General features: G+C 40.4%; 2 protein-coding genes across 10 annotated transcripts in view; both read left to right on the forward strand.

Moving 5' to 3' along the window:
* Positions 1–20,945, forward strand: part of LOC135332127 (uncharacterized) — a 45,432-nt gene that overhangs the window by 16,753 nt on the left and 7,734 nt on the right. For 2 of the 5 annotated variants that reach the window (XM_064527454.1, XM_064527455.1), the window contains 15 exons: positions 10,893–11,408; positions 11,462–11,671; positions 11,755–11,901; positions 11,957–12,244; positions 12,295–12,374; positions 12,638–12,980; positions 13,090–13,259; positions 13,468–13,563; positions 13,616–13,714; positions 13,766–13,864; positions 14,909–15,007; positions 15,068–15,163; positions 15,570–15,636; positions 15,699–17,977; positions 18,031–18,247. In XM_064527454.1, the coding sequence (XP_064383524.1) occupies positions 11,183–11,408; positions 11,462–11,671; positions 11,755–11,901; positions 11,957–12,244; positions 12,295–12,374; positions 12,638–12,980; positions 13,090–13,259; positions 13,468–13,563; positions 13,616–13,714; positions 13,766–13,864; positions 14,909–15,007; positions 15,068–15,163; positions 15,570–15,636; positions 15,699–17,977; positions 18,031–18,247 (4,516 nt within the window). In that variant the 5' untranslated portion in view covers positions 10,893–11,182. Of the gene's footprint in view, positions 1–308; positions 389–1,834; positions 2,106–2,725; positions 3,052–3,127; positions 3,248–3,794; positions 3,894–3,945; positions 4,045–4,095; positions 4,195–5,208; positions 5,317–5,378; positions 5,481–9,586; positions 9,748–9,803; positions 10,108–10,168; positions 10,283–10,390; positions 10,446–10,529; positions 10,659–10,892; positions 11,409–11,461; positions 11,672–11,754; positions 11,902–11,956; positions 12,245–12,294; positions 12,375–12,637; positions 12,981–13,089; positions 13,260–13,467; positions 13,564–13,615; positions 13,715–13,765; positions 13,865–14,908; positions 15,008–15,067; positions 15,164–15,569; positions 15,637–15,698; positions 17,978–18,030; positions 18,248–20,945 lie in introns of those variants that run through there. The other 3 variants (XM_064527453.1, XM_064527456.1, XM_064527452.1) reach the window with 3 other exon arrangements.
* LOC135332128 (ankyrin repeat and KH domain-containing protein 1-like) overlaps positions 19,140–20,945 on the forward strand; it is a 49,784-nt gene continuing 47,978 nt past the window's right edge. For 2 of the 5 annotated variants that reach the window (XM_064527460.1, XM_064527462.1), the window contains exons 1-5: positions 19,140–19,275; positions 19,327–19,809; positions 19,936–19,992; positions 20,084–20,203; positions 20,396–20,870. In XM_064527460.1, coding sequence (XP_064383530.1) covers positions 20,579–20,870 — 292 coding nt within the window. In that variant the 5' untranslated portion in view covers positions 19,140–19,275; positions 19,327–19,809; positions 19,936–19,992; positions 20,084–20,203; positions 20,396–20,578. Of the gene's footprint in view, positions 19,276–19,326; positions 19,810–19,935; positions 19,993–20,083; positions 20,204–20,395; positions 20,871–20,945 lie in introns of those variants that run through there. The other 3 variants (XM_064527459.1, XM_064527458.1, XM_064527457.1) reach the window with 3 other exon arrangements.

Raw genomic sequence — 20,945 nt, forward strand, 5'->3', positions numbered from 1 at the left:
GAAGATTGTTGAGGGTCTTTCCAGAGACCCCAGGGGACTGGCTACCTTACTGTTGTCTAGGGGACTGATATCTGATGCTGTTGTGAGGGAGACAATAGAATTGAATGAAACTAAAGTGAACAAAGCTAAAAGACTCTTTACAGCTGTTTTAAATGTTGTAAAGCATTATCCAGAGAGGTACGATAATTTCCTAGCAGTATTTCGAGGGCACGGAGAAGTGTACACGGATCTATTGGAAATGCTTGAAATCAAAGGTATGATCCTTGCTCTTTCTTAATACAACACTATCAGAATTTATTTTATATTAGAGAGAAGTGAAGCAACAACTGAAAGTGAACCCGTTCGTACTGAGGAGGAAATTGTAGCAAGACATCAACATCATAATGCTGTAAGTGCATGTGCCTGTCAGCTAATTAATTATGTTTGTTATGCCTTGAGGCATAGCCGCATAAGGGATACGGTAAAGTTGACTGTGTGTGTGTCTGTCTATTCCAATTGTAACTGCCAATGGTTCAATGCAACGACAAATAACAGGCTTCAAGCTACGTTATCTTGGTTTGTGGATTTGCTAACTAAAGCTTCTTTCTCGAGTGAAGGCTGTTGCAGTCTCTTTAGTATAGCATCATCTGTTCGCACAAACTTTCTATTCAACTTATGAGTTAGCCTTGCACTAAAGTGCTAGCTGTTTGTTAGCTACAAATAAAGCTGCATGCATGTACACTGCCAGAAGCATCCCTTGTGAACGTTGACCTCTTTGCAGATCTAGGAAATACAATATTAAAACTTCTACATGCTTCTATCCTTGAAGATAGCCATTAGATAGAGTTCTGTTTCCATTTAGCCTCCTTCGCAGGCCTTCAAGAGAGAAAGAAGGCCTGCTACTGACTGCTTGCGCATGCGCAAAATGATTGGATATTTTTCCCGTAAAATTTACCATAATGAAACTTTACAGAAGATAATATAAATACACAGACAAAGCTAGAATACAAATTAAAAGTTATACACAGAGCTATAATTATAGCTATAGCTAGCTAGAGACAAAGCTGTAGGTTTGTTGCACAGTCTATATAATTATAATTATGTAAATATGTAGACTTTCACCAAGGTTAATATTAGATGGGCGTGGCCTGTCCATATAGGCTAGTAGTGTCAGCTTTCACTCCGTTTAGACGATTGTCATCCACACTGTTGCAGGCTGTGAGTCTTTTGTTAACATAGCAGCGTAGCTATCAGAATGCTATCAGATGGGCTAGAAACCTTCAATCGAACATTCTATATGCTTCACTTCCGTTCGTTGTAACGTCATTGTTTTACTGACTATAAACGTTGTTATCTGTAGCCGCCAGATACCGGCGGATGGTTAGCGCATGCGCAAGCAGTCGATACCAGGCCCACTTCCCTGATGATAGTGCGGCCTGGGATCGAGGCTAGTTTCCTCTTCTGTAATGACTGTGGAATCTCAATTTGTTCATTGTCAACAATTTAAACAACAAACATTATACAAAGTAAACTAATTATACCTCCTCTCTATAACACTCTAATACTTGAGCGAAGCGAAGCAAAATGCCAAGAGGCATTAGCACAGCGCAGCTTGAAACTACTTCATTCACTATAGTCTGTAATTACATGATTTAGTGCTTTGTAGTCATATGCGGTGCCAATCTTACAGTTAAAGCCTGCCTACTGGTTTTATCAATAAAGGGAGTGCTATACTGTACGTATCATGTATATGCATGGTAATATTGGTAATTGATGTAATGACTAAACATGTCAATGTCCTAGGCCTCAGGCCAAATCATTTCATGAATTTCATCTGCTACTTCCCCCCTTTCAGATGAATGAAAAGATACATCCGAGTGATTTGGAACAAGTTTATGAGCTATTGTTTCCTGCTAGGTCCAACTGGTACGACTTAGGACGTGCTCTTAAAATAAATACGGACACACTGGATGACATTGAGAAAAACAATCCAAATAACGTCGAAATTTGCCTCAGGAAAATGCTTAAAATCTGCCTTGATACTAACACGAGTCTCACGTGGTCTGATTTAGAGAACACAAAACTGCACCTGTTAAAGCCCCCCCCTCAGTTTCTTGTGAGATCAGGTGTGAAGGGGCAGAGCAATATCTTTCTTACATGTTACTTAATATAGGCCATCTAACCAATGTACTCCCCACATAGCCGACATAATCAAGGTACATGTACGTATGTAACTGCTTAATTATTCTCTCAGCATGATTAGACAAGGTAACAGCATGCCCAGAGAGTCCTTCCAGATGGATATCACCAGCTATATACATTGTAGCTACTGTGCACTGTACAAGCTAGCTAGCTCATACCGTACGGGTAGAAAATTTCGAGGTGTTTTTAATTTCGCGTTTTTCGTGGGTGGCTGCAGAACACGAAAATTAAAACCTGCGAAAGGCTTTGTTTACGCATGCGAGATAGTGACACACCCTAAATCCACGAAATTTACTACCCGCGAAATTTTCCAAATAAGGCAGAATATTGAATTGCACGAACATTTACACCCTCGAAATTTTCTACCCGTACGGTAGATAAACGAAATTAGCTGAATCGATTCCAATATCCTTCGCGTAATTGGAAAAGTGCTTTAATTTGAGTACAAAAAACCTGCAGTTGAGCATGCGGTTATAATAAGATGCACTTACTCAGAGGTAATAAGCCAGTTTCTACGGCAGTAATAAGTGTACTATGTTTCCAGAGTCTACCCCGCAATACAAGACGATGCTGTCCTGCATGTCAGCGCTCATTACCACCATCGCTCAAGCCCCCCAGCAATTTTACGATGAGGTGATTGCAGCTGGTTTCCTCGTTAACCAAATACGAGAATTTATCCGCCACCCCGTGCACACCAACCGTGCCAAGGCAACCAAGTTGGTAAACTTCATGACAGATCGAGTCAAAACCTCTCCCTCTGACTTTGAAAGGTTTATGGCCATCCTGAAAAGATTGCCCTGGACTAAACAGATTGTAGGGATTCTCCAGAGCAGCTATCAACAGCAGGAGTTTTTTGTTGAAAAAAAACAGGTGAATTAGCTTATATAAATGTACTGCCCTGCCCATCTACAAATGTCTAATAGAAAGCTTTAATGGCCTCCCCCAGCATTTCCCTATCTCAGAGAAGTTACTGGCAGAATGTCGCAGTGATACAGCTGACATTGAAGTGGTGAGAGGCTACCTGGAGCAAGGAGACTGTGACGTCAATATCAGAGATGATGATTGGGTATGTATAATCAAGGGCGTATACAGAGAAGAGGGCATGCAACTCACTATGTACCCTACGTACTCATCCGACTTCGTATCAGAGACCGGATATGCTAAAAATAGAATCCAGTATACGGACGTGAACAATGTTGGATGGTTTGCCTTTGACACTGCTAGTACGAGCCATACTGCTGCTGAGAACTAGTTTTACTACGCTGCAATCGAGCTAGCACAGATATAAAAAAGACTTTGATTTACCTTGTGCGGTCAAAGATTACGCGTGGGAGTTTTGTGGGCAGTTCTAAAAATAGCTCAATACGAAGTCGGATGATTCTGAGAATTGGGCGAGTTGCATGCCCTCTTCTCTGTATACGCCCTTGGTATAATGGTGTATGGCTATACTTGTTATGCCTCGGTGCACATGCACAAGCGAGGTGTACGGTAGTGTGTGTGTGTGTGTGTGCTATAATAGCTAGTAGTAGCTTTATGTTATGTAGCTTTGACACCTCCACCGATGCATCAGCACCAGCGGTGCTTTCATTTGTATAATGGCCCTTGTACTGTAGCTCCAGTGGAGTCCATTGATGTGGGCTCTTGAGAACAAACACTTTGATATTGCTAAACTGCTCCTGCAATACAAGCCTCAAGTTAATATTCAGGACACGGTAATCCTCTTACTATAATGGCAGTGTACAATGTAACATTGTGTGTGTACAGAGAGGGTGGTCTCCGTTGGTGCTGGCCAGTGTAGCAGGAGACCTGGAGATAGTGCAGGGAATAGTGGCACTGGGAGCAGAGATTGACTTGCCCACAAATGTGAGTGAGACAATACCTGCATTGTGTGTTACGGTAGTAACTGTCTAACAGACAAAATGGACTCCTCTGATGTGGGCTGCTCAAGAGGGTCATGCCAAGGTGGTTACATTTCTACTGGAGAAGGGGGCATTTGTGGATTTCCCTGATGAGGTATGAACAACTCTTTTACTATATACGGTAGTGTGTGTGTCTGTGTGTGTGTGTATAGACTGCTACAGCTGCATGCTCAAGGATCAATGAAGTGCAAGTAATAGTTTCTATATAGGCTTCTAGTCATGTTTTCTTGGATTTTAATTCGTAATAATGATTCGTTCTCCAAATTTTGCTTACTTGGAATCCCATTACAGCCTTTTCAGAAGAGTGCGTAGTAAAACTTGTTTTTGGAGTGTTGCTACTCTACTTAGTAGTTAGCTCTGCGCTAGAACGCTAGCAGTGAGAAGAGAGTTGCAAGGCTCTACTGTACTGATGCAGCAGGCATTAATTTTTGACTTTGTACTTTGTCATCCTTTCTAACAATCATGATTGATCATTTCCCACTCTTGTTTCCCCTGATACAAACATCCACCGAGGCATCAGCACCCGCATTGCTTTTTATAGATACATTCTACCGTATAGCGCGAAATTTTCGCTGATTTCGTGGGTTAGCAATCCTACACGAAAACTTAAGTCCACGAAAATGTTATCTGCTATAACGTGTAAAAGATTAAAGGCGTGGCTTCCGGTAAGTAGTCGTTCCACGAACATTGTGCAACAAAACGGCTATTCCACGAAATATATGTGCCTCGAAAATTTCGCGCTATATGGTATACAACGAAGTGTAACTGATGTAGATCTATGTAGAACAATGTTAAGTTCAGTTTAGCGGAAATTGGCCTTTGTGGCAGCTACATAGGTCCCCAATATGACTACCGTATAGCGGTTATTTCTAGGGGGCAAAATAATTATTCGTAGAGGCCAAGTAATATTTAGCCAGTTTGTGGATATTATTTTCGTGGTTGCTGCTTGCACTGTAGGAAAAGTAGGAAGGTCGCTTCATTTGTGGGTATAATATTCGAGATTCAACCACAAAACCCTCAAATATTTTAATTGCCCCCTCCCCGAAAATTACCTGCTATATCAAACACCACTATCCCACTTCTAGCTATTTTTTTGTCTACCACACAGGATGGGTGGACTCCACTCATGCGAGCCGCTGAGCAAAGTGAGGAAGATCATGTGGATGTGGTGAATGTCTTAGTAAAGTATGGTGCAAATGTTGATCATAGAAACAATGTAAGGAGACTTTAATAATTCAGAATGACTTGTGTATCATCTCAGACTTCTATGAATTGCAGGATGGGAAGACTGCTCTATATCTAGCTGAGATGGAAAATAACAGCTTGAGGGATATAGTGAAGCTTCTTGAAAGTGCCATGGTCCATGACGAGCGAGTACAAGTATGCGTTTGTTCCAATATTAATTTTACCTGAGTGGGAGGGAGTGGGGCAGGGTTTTATGGATTTTTAGCTGGGAGGGGGGTCTAGGGGTCTTTCCCCGGAAAGTTTTTATCTGAATAGTTATCTGAGGTGCAATTTGGGTTTTTTGTGCTTCAAACCATAGTCTAGTTCGAGATTGTAGACATTTTTGAAAAGTTATACATTTTTATTATGACATCATTAATTTTCAGATTTCTAGGGGGGGGGGAAATTTTGTCTGGGGGTGGGAAATCCCAGCCCCCCCCCCCACCTGTATGAAACCCTGTGGGGTCTTACATTTCCTACATGTGTATGAGCACAATGATTTATGTATATCTGTATGATGTAATGATGTAATGTTGTACTAATTGCATGCAGGATATTGCAAACACCAATGTTGATGAAAGCCATTCCGACGACAGTGGTGATGAAAACTCAGAACAAGGTAATCACATTTCAATAGTAATTTTGAAAATCAGCTGAGTTTCAATACTGTTTTCTAATGCAGACAAATATCTTCAAAGATTCAACGAGCTTATGGAAGACACAGAACAAATTGATATGCAATATTTGAAACTGTACTTCATTGGACTCCCGGGTGTTGGGAAAACGACTTTTCGAAAGCGTTTAACTCGATCCCTTGTCAATATATCATCTTTGCCTCTGAAGGACAGACAACATTATAGCACTCATTTAGCAGAATGCATACAAACACTTTGCATACTTCAAGACGAAGAAAAATTTGACTTGGAGATTTCTGAAAACTTGGATGATGAATTGAAAGCATTTTTCAAATACTTACTTGGAATGACAGAAAGGAAGGAACCTGCTCCCACTGACTCTGACTCCACTCAGGCAGTTCACTCTGAAAGTCCTCTTGATTCAAATACCAGTCAGAAACTTGCAAGTACTAAAGGATCATCAACTCAGCTCGATTCCAGTCCAGTTGGTGAATCTAACGAAACAACAGAACCAACTGAAACAGACGAAACTAAATCAAAACTTTCCCGTGTGTTGGCAGAGATCAGAGGAGTTGTTACTTCTGGAAACTATGCAGAGTTTATTTCAATGCACAAGATTCTGCTCAATATTATTGATATCGGTGGACAGCCTGGATTTTTGGAGATGCTTCCCTTCATATGTGGTGGTCCTGGAATATTTTTTGTTTTTTTCCCTTTAGACAAAGAATTTGATAAACGATACGAAATACGCTATCAGCGTGATGAGGATAGAATAACACCGTACGAAGCAAACTATTCGATTCGAGAGACTATTGCCCAAATATTGTCTGGAATTAGCTACCACACATCTGAAATATTGCCCGTAAACGACAAGTACAAACAATTTACAAGTGTTAAACCAACTATCACACTCATTGGTACTTTTAAAGATGAGCTTGAGCGTCAAATGGAAAAAGAGGTCAGAGACACCATACAACAGCAAGTAAGCGGTTCTGAAGTGGTACAGCAACAAAACACAGTTTCTGAGCAAGTGGCAACAAAAACAAGACAAAGATTAGAAGAGCTCCACAAATCGGTGAAGGAAACTACTTCAAAATCATATTTTAGTGATTTCGTAGTCCCAGCAAATGCACGTGAGAATAAAATATTCTTTGAAGTTGACAACTATGAAGGTGATGATAAGGATCTTGAACCAATTAGAGCTCATATTCGCAGCTGTCTTCGAGACAATAAGGGATCCATGAAAGTTCCCATTCGACCTGTTCAGCTATTGTTCAGTATCATTCTTAGAAAAGAGTACCAGATTGTGAAACTGGAAGATTGTATGAAGATTGGCAACGAGTTGAATATGGACGAGGATACTGTGGATTTTACTCTTTGGTATTTCAACCAGTTAGGAACTATTATTTATCGACCAGAGATCGGTGGATGGTTTAAGAAAAATGTCATATGTAGCCCACAAGTCATCTTCAACAGTATTAGTACATTGATAACCAAGCCTCTACTGAAGCTTCACAGATATGAAGAATGTTGTGCGGGAAAACATTATGACAATTGGATAGAAAAAGGACAGTTTTCACTCGAAACAATTCAACAATCCCTACCCTCTTCTGGTGATGACCAAAAGGTTATTCCTTTGGAAAACCTCGTCATATTTCTGGAACATGTACATCTGATTTCACCTATCAAAGCAAAGGAGGTGTCTATACACGGTGAAACTTCGGTAGTTCGATATTTCATGCCTGCTATTCTAGATTGTGCTACTCAAGAGGAATTGTTGACTGCACCCGTTCCAAATAATGATACTCCAGTTTCACTGCTCTTGTTCTTCAAGTATGGTACTAGTGAAAGTTTTGCAGATTCTGTACCAATTGGCCTTTTCTGTGCTATGATTGCTAAGTTAGTTTCGGATGGAGACGATGGTATTTTTGGAGCCAAATGGAAACTTGCGGATGCACGTGTTAAACGAAACATTGTTTCCTTTTATGTTGACGTTTATGATCACGTCGTTACATTGGTCTCCCATGCTGGTTGCTATGAGATACGCGTTACAAGATCAGTTAATTCATCAATCGATCTGTACGACCTTTGTACGTATGTCTACACAACAATAATGGCTGGGCTGAAAGATCTGAACCATTTTGTTTGTCCCACCATTGGTTTTATTTGCCCTTGTGGTCAGCACCAAGATACAAGACTCAGAGTACTCGACAACAGCTGTGTGATTGTAGTCCCAATTAGGAGAGAATCGGCCTTTTTCAAATGCTTAAAAACCAATAAAAAAGTCAGTCTTGTCGATAAACAGTATTATCATCCCTGGATAACAAAGGTATTTGTAAATTGTTCAGAGTTTGGTAAATACTGTCTATTTTTATTTCTGTAGGAAACTAACGGCAACAGAGACGTTGTACTAAAAGCATTTCCATTTGAAGAGCCAGATGGTTTCTCATTCTCGTGGTCTGGAAAGGGATCACTAAAGCAACTCTCTACTACCACCAACGAGCTGTGCATCCAAGCAGCTGAATCAGGCGATTATTACAAGTGCTGTGTAAGCAAACAAACATCAAAAGGGGAGACAGCCAGTTTCACTGTACACCACTTCATCAAAACAGGTATATACACATTTTGTACTGCTAACTTAATTGTATAACAGTTGCTGGTGCAAATGTTTCAGGAAGACAAACCACTTTCTGAATTAAAGAAGGAGAAAGCATGCATCTCCTTCCTTAATGACCTTTAACTTTAACTTAGTATGCTTTCTATTCAGATTGCCATGGATCAAGAAAGCACCAAATGTCTAGTACGATATCTGATGTCTCAGAATCAACTGCTGATGGACCTTCCAGAGCAAAGAAACAAAAGCTGATGCCTGCTACTGGAACTGAAAATAAGCTCAGTCCTACTGGGGAAGAAGTCGTACAATATCCTGTAAGTTACCAAGTCAGTCTTATTCTGCGACCATTACATCTCCTTCGCTGTGTTGCTGTTGCATGCCATTATAGTTGGTCTCTAAGTCTCATCCATTAATTACCTTTTCACTCTCAGATGAATCAATGGATATTTTCAAATTATGGAAAAGCTCATGATCTATTGTGGCCTGCAAGGAAAGAATGGTACAACTTGGGAATTGCTCTGGAAGTAGACCCAAACACACTGGAAGGCATCAGGATCACCAACCAAAATAACTGTAATGTCTGCTTCAATGCTATGCTTAAGAGCTGCTCAGAGACAAACCGCAGTCTCACTTGGTCTGGTGTGTGTAAAGCCCTTAAGAAACCATCAGTGGCTCGTAATGATGTGGCAGAAAGTATTGAAGCATTTGTACGAAACGAATAATACCAAGCCTTCTTAGCGATAAACTGAAAGTTTATAGAGGAACCTTTATGGTAGAGACAGCTGTTTAAAATACGGCTCAACACAAGAACTTTATGCTAGGATTTTTACGTTAGCTAGCTGACATGATGTATATAGCTATAATAATTTTGTGTATGGCATGCAATGAATCTCATTAAAATAATATTAAATGAGGAAGTGGTTTAATTCTGAGCTAATTACCAGCTAGTTCTGTGTTAGCCTCGAATCCAGGCAGATTAACTCTGCTCCAGGTTCTGATCTAGCCTCGATCCCAGGCCGCTTTCACTTTCAAAGGCCGGTAGGAGGCTATGCTGGTTCTGGCATTCTGTTTGGGGCGTAGAGTAGAATGTCTCCTCTCAATGTCTCTCTGCTGGTTCTGGCATTCTGTGTCCTGCTTCAGTGTGGAGATGTCAAGCCCAATCCAGGACCAACAAGTAAGATATAAGTTGTGCATACAGTATGAGACTCTCTGTTTCCATTGATATGATAGATCCTGGATATAAAGTAATGCTTTCTTGTGGAGAAGAGATCTTGATTGTGGAAGGTCTCTCCAGAAATCTGAAAGCTATAGCTCTACCATTGCTTGCTAAAGACTGGATGTATATGAGGAGACAATCGAGCTAAACGAAACTAATACAGATAAAGCGTGAAGACTCCACCTAAAAGTGTTGAAACTAGTTGCCGCAATCTCCAAAAATAGTGTTAAAGTATTCCAAAAACCAATTAGCATGATGGAAATTCGAAGCATCGAGCAATGCGTTTGTACAATGGCAACTACTCCAGGGGCTCTGAAGGTACTTAGTATTTATGTATAGTCTACCACATTGAGTTGATCTTCTGCTTTTACTTGCTCAGCTATATCGAGAAAATGTCGTGTCCTGGATGTTGTCTACAATGCCAGCAACAACGAGCCAAGACTCTAGTCAAGAACTGTATAGTGTTGATCGACTGCACTCCATTCAAGAAATGGTGAGCTCCTTTATACGAGAATCTATTGAACTGAGCAAACCAACTAATATTTGCTTTTTAAACTCTTGGTTCAGTGATTGATCGTATACCCTGACTTCTGTTGCGTAGATTCGAGGCACATTATGGGATTCCTCTAGGCCGCAAGAAGTCAAAGAAGACAGAGGTAAGAAAATTGTCGTGCACTAGTCATTAATTTGATTGATATTATACCATTATTTTATGTGTTACAGTAAAAATTGTTTTGTAGGAATCGACTGAAGATGATGTTCTATCTGTTAAGAAGTCCAACCACGTTCAGAAGAGCTTGCTGCCAGGAAATCCACCTCCAAGATTGACCCACACGTAGAGGAGCAGTTCCTCACTGGAAGACTTCTAGGTGAGTAGTGTATGTTGCCTCCCTTGAGTGTAAACACTGTGTATCTGTGTTGTCAATTAATTTTTACCACAATTTAGGGAAAGGGGATGAGCTTTTGTTGAATGGTTCTTTAAAACTGTTGTCCTTTTCTAGCTGTGACAACATGTTACGTACGTTAGAAAGTACAGAGTAGTAGTGTATCCAACCAACTATCCCGGCATTATCATAGATTATGTATGTGTCCACTGTCTGCAGCGTGCGTGTCATCTCGACCAGGGCAGAGTGGCCGGTGTGATGGGTACATTCTAGAGGGCAAGGAGCTCGAGTTCTATCAGAGAAACTCAAGTCCAAGAAGGGAAAATAAAGTCTATCATGAAACTGTTTTCATTATGTCATCTTGTAACTTTCCTGATATTGATGATTTGTTCTTGTGTTATGATGGATCCTCACAAGTTTATTCATACATGGGTGGTATTGTCACACCCAGTATTAAATGGCTACTGATTTTGAATTTTGAAGGCCATTAGCTGAGCTGGAAAGAAAGCATGAGGTCCTCAGGAAACAAGTCAGCTGTCACTATTGGTACCCTTGGTATTGATGAACCTCTACCAGAGCTATCAAAGATATTTCCCAGGCCAAGCTGGCAGCTACAAGCTTGTGTAGTGTCAGTACTGATAAACCCTCTCATGTATCGAGTGTACCAGATACTAGTAACCATTGGCTACATCCTCTGTCCTATTGGAACCAGTGGGTCCCTTTCAGCCTCCGCATGTAAGTTACGAATCGATGCAAAGGTTATTATTAGTTCTGTGTTTCACACCCAGATGCATCTAACTTTGTGATATGTCCGGTGCCAGTGGTGGATTTGAGCTGGACTGGATTGTTTCCGTGTGATCTGGGGTGGAGGGGAAGTGCCCTGGTCGTAGCTATTGTATCCGTGGTGTTTCTGGTGTCTTACTTGTTCATCAGAGCTTGCTTGACTCGCTGGAATCCACGAAGGATCATCAAACAGATAGTAAATTGCACAGTCAGAGGTCAGTTGATTGTATTATGTGTTTACTAGATCAGTAGCGAGGATTCTTACGTTAATAATTAATTTTGTATCCTTCCTGTTTAGAAAACGAGCGTAAAAGAGAAAGAGACAAGTTTGATGTCTCTCTTGTAACATTTTTTTTGACTCCTGTTCTGAGTTTTTCTCTGGTGGTGTTTTCACACCATTTGCTGCTTCAGTGCGGAGATGTGGAGTCTAATCCAGGACCTGGAAGTGAGTCACAGCTTGTCACTAGTCGACTAATAATACAATCATGTCTTGTTTGCAGACATTGGTTATGAGAGAATGGTTTCTTGTGCTGAGAAGATTGTTGAGGGCCTTTCCAGAGACCCCAGGGGACTGGCTACCCCACTGTCGGCTAGGGGACTGATATCTGACACTATTATGATGCAGACATTAATATTGAATGAAACTAGAGTGTACAAAGCTAGAAGACTCTTCACAACTGTTTTAGAGGCTGTTAAGCTTAATCCATGGAGGTACAATGATTTCTTAGCGATACTTCGAGAGCATGGAGAAGTGTACACAGATCTATTGGAAATGCTTGAAATCAAAGGTATGATCCTTGCTCTTTCTTAATACACTATCAGAATTTATATATATTAGAGAAAGGTGAAGCAACAACTGAAAGTGAACCCATTCCTTCTGAGGAGGAAGTTGAAGCAAAACGTCAACATCTTAATGCTGTAAGTGTTCCATGTACAGTGCTTATTCTTTTGGTCACCATTGTCCTTAGCTGCATCATACTATGCTATAATAATACATAGTCTGTATCAGACACATAATAATAGGTATATGCATGGTTTTGAAAAATGCCCTTATACTAAATGAGGTACCCTAACTGTATGAGACCAAATGTGGACGTTACAAGGCAAGGTAATAATGTAGTAACTAACAAGTCAATGTCCTCAGGCCAAACCATTTCATCTGCTACTGTCCCCCCCTTCAGATGAATGAAAAGATACATCAGAGTGATTTGAAACAAGTTTATGAGCTAGTGTCTCCTGCTATGACTGTCTGGTTCAACTTAGGAATTGCTCTCGGACTAAGCTCAAGTAAACTGCTTGGCATTGAGGAAAACAATGTAATTAGACCCGATAAGTACCTCATGAAGATGCTTGAGATCGTCCTTTATACTAACACCAATCTCACTTGGTCTGGTTTGTGTGAAGCCCTTAGGACACCATCAGTGGCTCGTAATTATGTGGCAGAAGATATTGAAGCAATGATTCGTACAAAACGAAAAAGTCCAATCCTTCGTAACGATGGAAATTCTGAGGAAGGACTGAAAAGTGAGAGTGATGCTTATGGTAAAACCATGTGTTGTAGTCTCTCCTCCCTCTCCCATTGTGTACCGGGGGGCAGATCAACATTACATGTTAATGGCTACATTCCATACAGTCCCTCCAGCTCAGCGTTCAGAACCAGGGTCCTCCCCAGAATACAGGACGATGTTGACTATCTCGGATAAGTTGCTTGCAGAATGTCGCAGTGATACAGCTGACATTGAAGTGGTGAGAGGCTACCTGGAGCAAGAAGACTGTGACGTCAATATCAGAGATGATTATTGGGTATGTAATATGGTGTATGGCTATACTTGTTATGCCTCGGTGCCCATGCACAAGCGAGGTATACGGTAGTGTGTGTGTGTGTGTGTGTGTCTGTGTGTGTGTGTGCTATAATAGCTAGTAGTAGCTTTATGGTATGTAGCTTTGACACCTCCACCGATGCATCAGCACCCGCGGTGCTTTCATTTGTATAATGGCTCTTGTACTGTAGGAAAGGAGTCCATTGATGTGGGCTCTTAACAACAAACACTTTGATATTGCTAAACTGCTCCTGCAATACAAGCCTCAAGTTCGTATTCAGGACATGGTAATCCTCTTACTATAATGGCAGGGTACAATGTAACATTGTGTGTGTACAGAAAGGGATGTCTCCGTTGGTGCTGGCCAGTAGAGCAGGAGACCTGGAGATAGTGCAGGGAATAGTGGCACTGGGAGCAGAGATTAACCTGCCCACAAATGTGAGTGAGACAATACCTGCATTGTGTATTATGGTAGTAACTGTCTAACAGGGAAGAACGACTCCTCTGATGTGGGCTGCTCGAGTGGGTCATGCCGAGGTGGTTACATTTCTATTGGAGAAGGGAGCATTTGTGGATTTCCCTGATCTGGTATGAACAACTCTTTTATTATACGGTAGTGTGTGCGTGTACATGTGTGTGCGTGTGTGTGTGCGTGTGCGTGTGTAGACTGCTATACAGCTGCTCAAGGATCAATGAAATGCAAGTAAGAGTTTCTATATAGGCTTCTAGTCATGTTTTAATTCGTAATAATGCTTCGTTCTCCAAGTTTTGCTTACTTGGAATGCCATTACAGCCTTTTCAGAAGAGTGCGTACTAAAACTTGTTTTTGGAGTGTTGCTACTCTACTTAGTAGTTAGCTCTGCACTAGAACGCTAGCAGTGAGAAGAGAGCTGCAAGGCTCTACTGTACTGATGCAGCAGGCATTAATTTTTGACTTTGCATGTACTTTGTCATCCTTTCTAACAATCATGATTGATCATTTCCCACTCTTATTTCCCTGTGATTAGCCTGATACAAACATCCACCGAGGCATCAGCACCAGCATTGCTTTTATTTTTCTATAGATACATTCATACTGATAGTACCGTATAGCGCGAAATTTTCGCTGATTTCATGGTTAGCAGTCCTACACGAAAATAAAATTGTTCATTAATTAGAATTATCTGCTATAACATGCAAAAGATTAAAGGCGTGGCTTCCGGTAAGCAGTCATTCCACAAACATTGTGCAACAAAAAAGGCTATTCCACGAAATATATATATGTGCCTCGAAAATGTTGCGCTATATGGTACACAACGAAGTGTAACTGATGTTAAAGTTCAGTTTAGCGGAAATTGGCCTTTGTGGCAGCTACATAGGTCCCCAATATGACTACCGTATAGAGGTTATTTCTAGGGGGCAAAATATTCGTGGAGGCCAAGTAATATTTAGCCAGTTTGTGGATATTATTATTTTCGTTGTTGCTGCTTGCACTGCAGGAAAGGTAGGAAGGTCGCTTCATTCGTGGGTAAAATATTCGAGATTCAACCACAAAAACCACGAATATTTTAATTGTCCCCCCCTCCGAAAATTACCCGCTATATCAAACACCACTGTCCCATCCCTATAGCTATTTTATTGTCTGTCACACAGAATGGGTGGACTCCAGTCATGGTAGCCAGTCAGGAAGGTCATGTGGATGTGGTGAATATCTTACTAAAGTATGATGCAAAGGCTAATCATAAAAGCAATGTAAGGAGACTTATGATTCAGAATGACTTGTATATCATCTCAAACTTGTATGAATTGCAGATTGGGACGACTGCTCTATCTTTGGGTGCCAAATACAACCACCCCGATGTAGTGAAGGTTCTTGAAAGTGCCATGGTCCGTGACGAGCGAGTACAAGTATGCGTTTGTTCCAATATTAATTTTACCTGAGTGGGAGGGAGTGGGGCAGGGTTTTATGGATTTTTAGCTGGGAGGGGGGTCTGGGGGTCCTACCCTTGACATTTTTTGAGGAATGGTTATCTGAGGTGCAATTTGGGTTTTTTGTGCTTCAAACCATACATTTTACTAGTCTAGTTCGAGATTGTAGACATTTTTAAGGAGAGAAGTCATACATTTTTATTATGACATCATTAATTTTCAGATTTCTAGGGGGGGGAATTTTGGCTGGGGATGGGAAATCCCAGGCCCCCCCCCACCTGTATGAAACCCTGTGGGGTCTTGCATTTCCTACATGTATATGAGCACAATAATTTATGTATATCTGTATGATGTAATGATGTAATGTTGTACTAATTGCATGCAGGATATTGCAAACACCAATGTTGATGAAAGCCATTCCAACGACAGTGGTGATGAAGACTCAGAACAAGGTAATCACATTTCAATAGTAATTTTGAAAATCAGCTGAGTTTCAATACTGTTTTCTATGCAGACAAATATCTTCAAAGATTCAACGAGCTTATGGAAGACACAGAACAAATTGATATGCAATATTTGAAACTGTACCTCATTGGACTCCCGGGTGTTGGCAAAACTACTTTTCGAAAGCGTTTAACTCGATCCCTTGTCAATATATCATCTTTGCCTCTGAAGGACAGACAACATTATAGCACTCATTTAGCAGAATGCATACAAACACTTTGCATACTTCAAGACGAAAAACATTTTGACGTAGAAATTTCTGAAAGCCTGGATGATGAAATGAAAGCAATTTTCAAATACTTGCTGGGAAATACAGAAATGAAGGAACCTGCTCCCACTGACTCTGACTCCACTCAGGCAATTCACTCTGAAGGTCCTCTTGATTCAAATACCAGTCAGGAATATGAAGGATCATCAACTCAGCTCGATTCCAGTCCAGTTGGGGAATCTAACGAAACAACAGAACCAACTGAAAAAGACGAAACTAAATCAAAGCTTTCCCGTGTGTTGGCAGAGATCAGAGAAGTTGTTGCTTCTGGAAACTATGCAGACTTTATTTTAAGACACAAGATTCTGCTCAATATTATTGATATCGGTGGACAGCCTGGATTTTTGGAGATGCTTCCCTTCATATGTGGTGGTCCTGGAATATTTTTTGTTTTTTTCCCTTTAGACAAAGAATTTGATGAACAATACCAAATATGCTATCAGCGTGATGAGGATAGAATAACACCGTACGAAGCAAACTATTCGATTCGAGAGACTATTGCCCAAATATTGTCTGGAATTAGCTACCACACATCTGAAATATTGCCCATAAACGACAAGTACAAACAATTTACAAGTGTTAAACCAACTATCACACTCATTGGTACTTTTAAAGATGAGCTTGAGCGTCAAATGGAAAAAGAGGTCAGAGACACCATGCAACAGCAAGTAAGCGGTTCTGAGGTGGTACAGCAGCAAAACACAGTTTCTGAGCAAGGGGCAACAAAAACAAGACAAAGATTAGAAGAGCTCCACAAATCGGTGAAGGAAACTACTTCAAAATCATATTTTAGTGATTTCGTAGTCCCAGCAAATGCACGTGAGAATAAAATATTCTTTGAAGTTGATAACTATGAAGGGGATGATAAGGATCTTGAACCAATTAGAGCTCATATTCGCAGCTGTCTTCGAGACAATAAGGGATCCATGAAAGTTCCCATTCGACCTGTTCAGCTATTGTTCAGTATCATTCTTAGAAAAGAGTACCAGATTGTGAAACTGGAAGATTGTATGAAGATTGGCAACGAGTTGAATATGGACGAGGATACTGTGGATTTTACTCTTTGGTTTTTCAATCAGTTAGGAACTATTATTTATCGACCAGAGATTGGTGGATGGTTTAAGGACAATGTCATTTGTAGCCCACAAGTCATCTTCAACAGTATTAGTACGTTGATAATCGAGCCTCTACTGAAGCTTCACAGAAGTGAAGAACGTTTTGTGAAAAAGCATCACGACAATTGGGAAAAAGGACAGTTTTTACTCGAAACAATTAAAAAATCCCTACCCTCTTCTGGTGATGACTTAACAGTTATTCCTTTAGAAAACCTCATCATATTTCTGAAACATGTACATCTGATTTCATCCATCGAAGCAAAGGAGGTAAATATACGCGGTGAAACTTCGGTAGTTCGATATTTCATGCCTGCTATTCTAGATTGTGCTACTCAAGCTGAATTGTTAACAGCACCCGTTCCAAATAATGATACTCCAGTTTCACTGCTCTTGTTCTTCAAGTATGGTTCAAGTAAAGAGGTAGCAGATTCTGTACCTATTGGCCTTTTCTGTGCAATGATTGCTAAGTTAGTTTCGGATGGAGATGAGGATATTTTTGGAGCCGAATGGAAACTTGTGGATTCACGTGTTAAACGAAACATTGTTTCCTTTCATGTTGACGATTATAATCACGTCGTTACATTGGTCTCCCATGCTGGTTGCTATGAGATACGCGTTACAAGATCAGGATTACAGGATCAGGATGCACCAATTGATCTGCACGACCTTTGTACTTATGTCTACACAACAATAATGGCTGTGCTGAAAAATTTGAACCATTTCGTTTGTCCCACCATTGGTTTCATTTGCCCTTGTGGTCAGCACCAAGATACAAGTCTCCGAGTACTCGACAACAGCTGTGTGATTGTAGTCCCAAAGAGAGATTCGGCCTTCTTCCGGTGCTTGAAAGCAAAGAAAAACTTCAGTCTTATCAATCAACAGTATTATCATCCCTGGATAACAAAGGTACGTTCATTGTTCAGAGTTTGGTAATTACTCTCTAATTTCTGTTTCTGTAGGAAACTAACGGTAACAGAGAAGTTGTACTAAAAGCATTTCCATTTGATGAGCCAGATGGTTTCTCATTCTCGTGGTCTGGAAAGGGATCACTAAAGCAACTCTCCACTACCACTAACGAGCTGTGTATCCAAGCAGCTGAATCAGGCGATTATTACAAGTGCTGTGTTAAGAAAGAGGAAACAGCCAGTTTCACTGTACACCACTTCATCAAAACAGGTAAGTATCGTACACAGACTGTACTAACTGTACTGTTTACTTGTATGGTAAGTTGCTGGTGCAAGAGTTCAACACTACTGTGGCTTCTCTTTAGATTGAATTTTAATTAGCTAATTAATGTACCAAGTATGCAGTCTCCCTTTAATGACCTTATGAAGCACCTTCAGATTGCCATGGCTCAACAACTGAAAATAAGCTCAGTCCAACTGTGGAGAAAGTCGTAGCAAAACCTGATAATCATAGTGCTGTAAGTTGCCAAGTCAGCCTTATTCTGCAACCATTATAATAATGTCCTTCGCTATGTTACTGTTGTATGCCATTATAGTTGGTCTTTGAGTCTCATCTGTTAATTACCTTTTCACTCTCAGATGAATCAATGGATATTTTCAAGTTATGGAAAAGCTCATGATCTATTGTGGTCTGCTAGGAAAGATTGGTACAACTTGGGAATTGCTCTGGAAGTAGACCCAAACACACTGGAAGTCATCAAGATCACCAACCAAAATAACTGCAATGTCTGCTTCAATGCTATGCTTAAGAGTTGCTCAGAGACAAACCATAGTATCACTTGGTCTGGTGTGTGTGAAGCCCTTAAGAAACCATCAGTGGCTCGTAATGATGTGGCAGAAAGTATTGAAGCATTTGTACAAAACGAATAATACTAAGCCTTCTTAGCGATAAACTAAAAGAAAGTTTATAGAGGAACTTTTATGGTAGAGACAGCTGTTTAAAATACGGCTCAACACAAGAACTTTATGCTAGGATTTTTACGTTAGCTATACATGTACATGTAGCTGACATGATTATAATTTATAGCTATAATAATTTTGTGTATGGCATGCAATGAATCTCATTAAAATTAATATTAAATGAGGAAGTGGTTTAATTTTGAGCTAATTACCAGCTAGTCTGTGTGGGCCAAAGTGATGCGTTGAGTCGAATGTCTCCTCTCAATGTCTTTCTGCTGGTTCTGGCATTCAGTTTGCTGCTTCAGTGTGGAGATGTCAAGCCCAATCCAGGACCAACAAGTAAGATATAAGTTGTACATACAGTATGAGACTCTCTGTTTCCATTGATAGATCCTGGGTATAGCTTTTTTGTGGAGAAGAGATCTAGATTGTGGAAGGTCTCTCCTGAAAGCTATAGCTCTACCATTGCTTGCTAAAGACTGGATGTATATGAGGAGACAATTGAGCTAAACGAAACTAAAGATAAAAGCGTGAAGACTCCACCTAAAAGTGTTGAAACTAGTGCAGCAATCTCCAAAAATCGTGTTAAAGTATTCCAAAAACCAATTAGCATGATGGAAATTCAAAGCATCGAGCAATGCGCTTGGACAATGGCAACTATTCCAGGGGCTCTGAGGGTACTAGTATTTATGTACATGTATAGTCTACCATATTGAGTTGATCTTCTGCTTTTACTTGCTCAGCTATATCGAGAAAATGTCGTGTCCTGGATGTTGTCTACAATGCCAGCAACAACGAGCTTGTGCGTACCAAGACTCTAGTCAAGAATTGTATAGATCTAGTGTTGATCGACTGCACTCCCTTCAAGCAATAGTGAGCTCGTATAAAGAGAATCTATACCTATTAAACTGAGCAAACCAACCAACTATAGCTTTTTGAATTCCCATAATTATTGGTTCAGTGATAATAATTATACTCTGACTTTTGTTGTGTGTGTAGGTTTGAGGCGCATTATGGAATTCCTCTATAGGATCCAAGAAGTCAAAGAAGACAGAGGTAAGAACATTTTCCTCACTAGTCATTTGAACGTCCGATTGATAATTCAGTATACAACAGACTTACTTGATAATTATAATTTGTTTTGTAGGAATCGACTGAAGATGATGTTCTATCTGTTAAGAAGTTCAGAACTGTCAGGAAATCCACCAGTCCTCCAAGATTGACCCACACGTAGAGGAGCAGTTCCTCACTGGAAGACTTCTAGACGGTCAGTGAGTAGTGTACGTTGTCTGGAACCCTGTCCTTCAGGATATCTGTGTTGTTGTTGTATATAGTATACAATTTGGGAGGAGGGCTGAGTCTTTGTAACTTTTTTAAGAATAGGCTGGCTGTGTAAGTTAGAAGTATAGTAGTATCCAACTAATGATCATAATATTATGTATGTGTCCGCTGTCTACAGCGTGCGTGTCATCTCGACCTGGGCAGAGTGGCCGCGGTGTGATGGGTATATTCTAGAGGGCAAGGAGCTTGAGTTCTATCAGAGAAAACTTAAGTCCAAGAAGGGAAAATAAACTCTATCATGAAACTGTTTTCATTATGTTATCTTGTAACTTTCCTGATGTTTGATGATTAATTTGTTACGATGGATCCTCACAAGTTTATTCATACATGGGTGGTATTGTCACACCCAGTATTAAATGGCTACAGCATGAGATCCTCAGGAAACAAGTCAGCTGTCACTATTGGTACCCTTGGTGATGATGAACCTCTACCAGAGCTATCAAAGATATTTCCCAGGCCAAGCTGGCAGCTACAAGCTTGTGTAGTGTCAGTACTGATAAACCCTCTCATGTATCGAGTGTACCAGATACTAGTAACCATTGGCTACATCCTCTGTCCTATTGGAACCAGTGGGTCCTTTTCAGCCTCCGCATGTAAGTTACGAATCGATGCAAAGGTTATTATTAATTCTGTGTTTCGAACCCAGATGAATCTAACTTTGTGATATG

The sequence above is a fragment of the Halichondria panicea genome, chromosome 2, assembly GCF_963675165.1.
Source record: "Halichondria panicea chromosome 2, odHalPani1.1, whole genome shotgun sequence".
NCBI classification, from domain to species: Eukaryota; Metazoa; Porifera; class Demospongiae; order Suberitida; family Halichondriidae; genus Halichondria; species Halichondria panicea.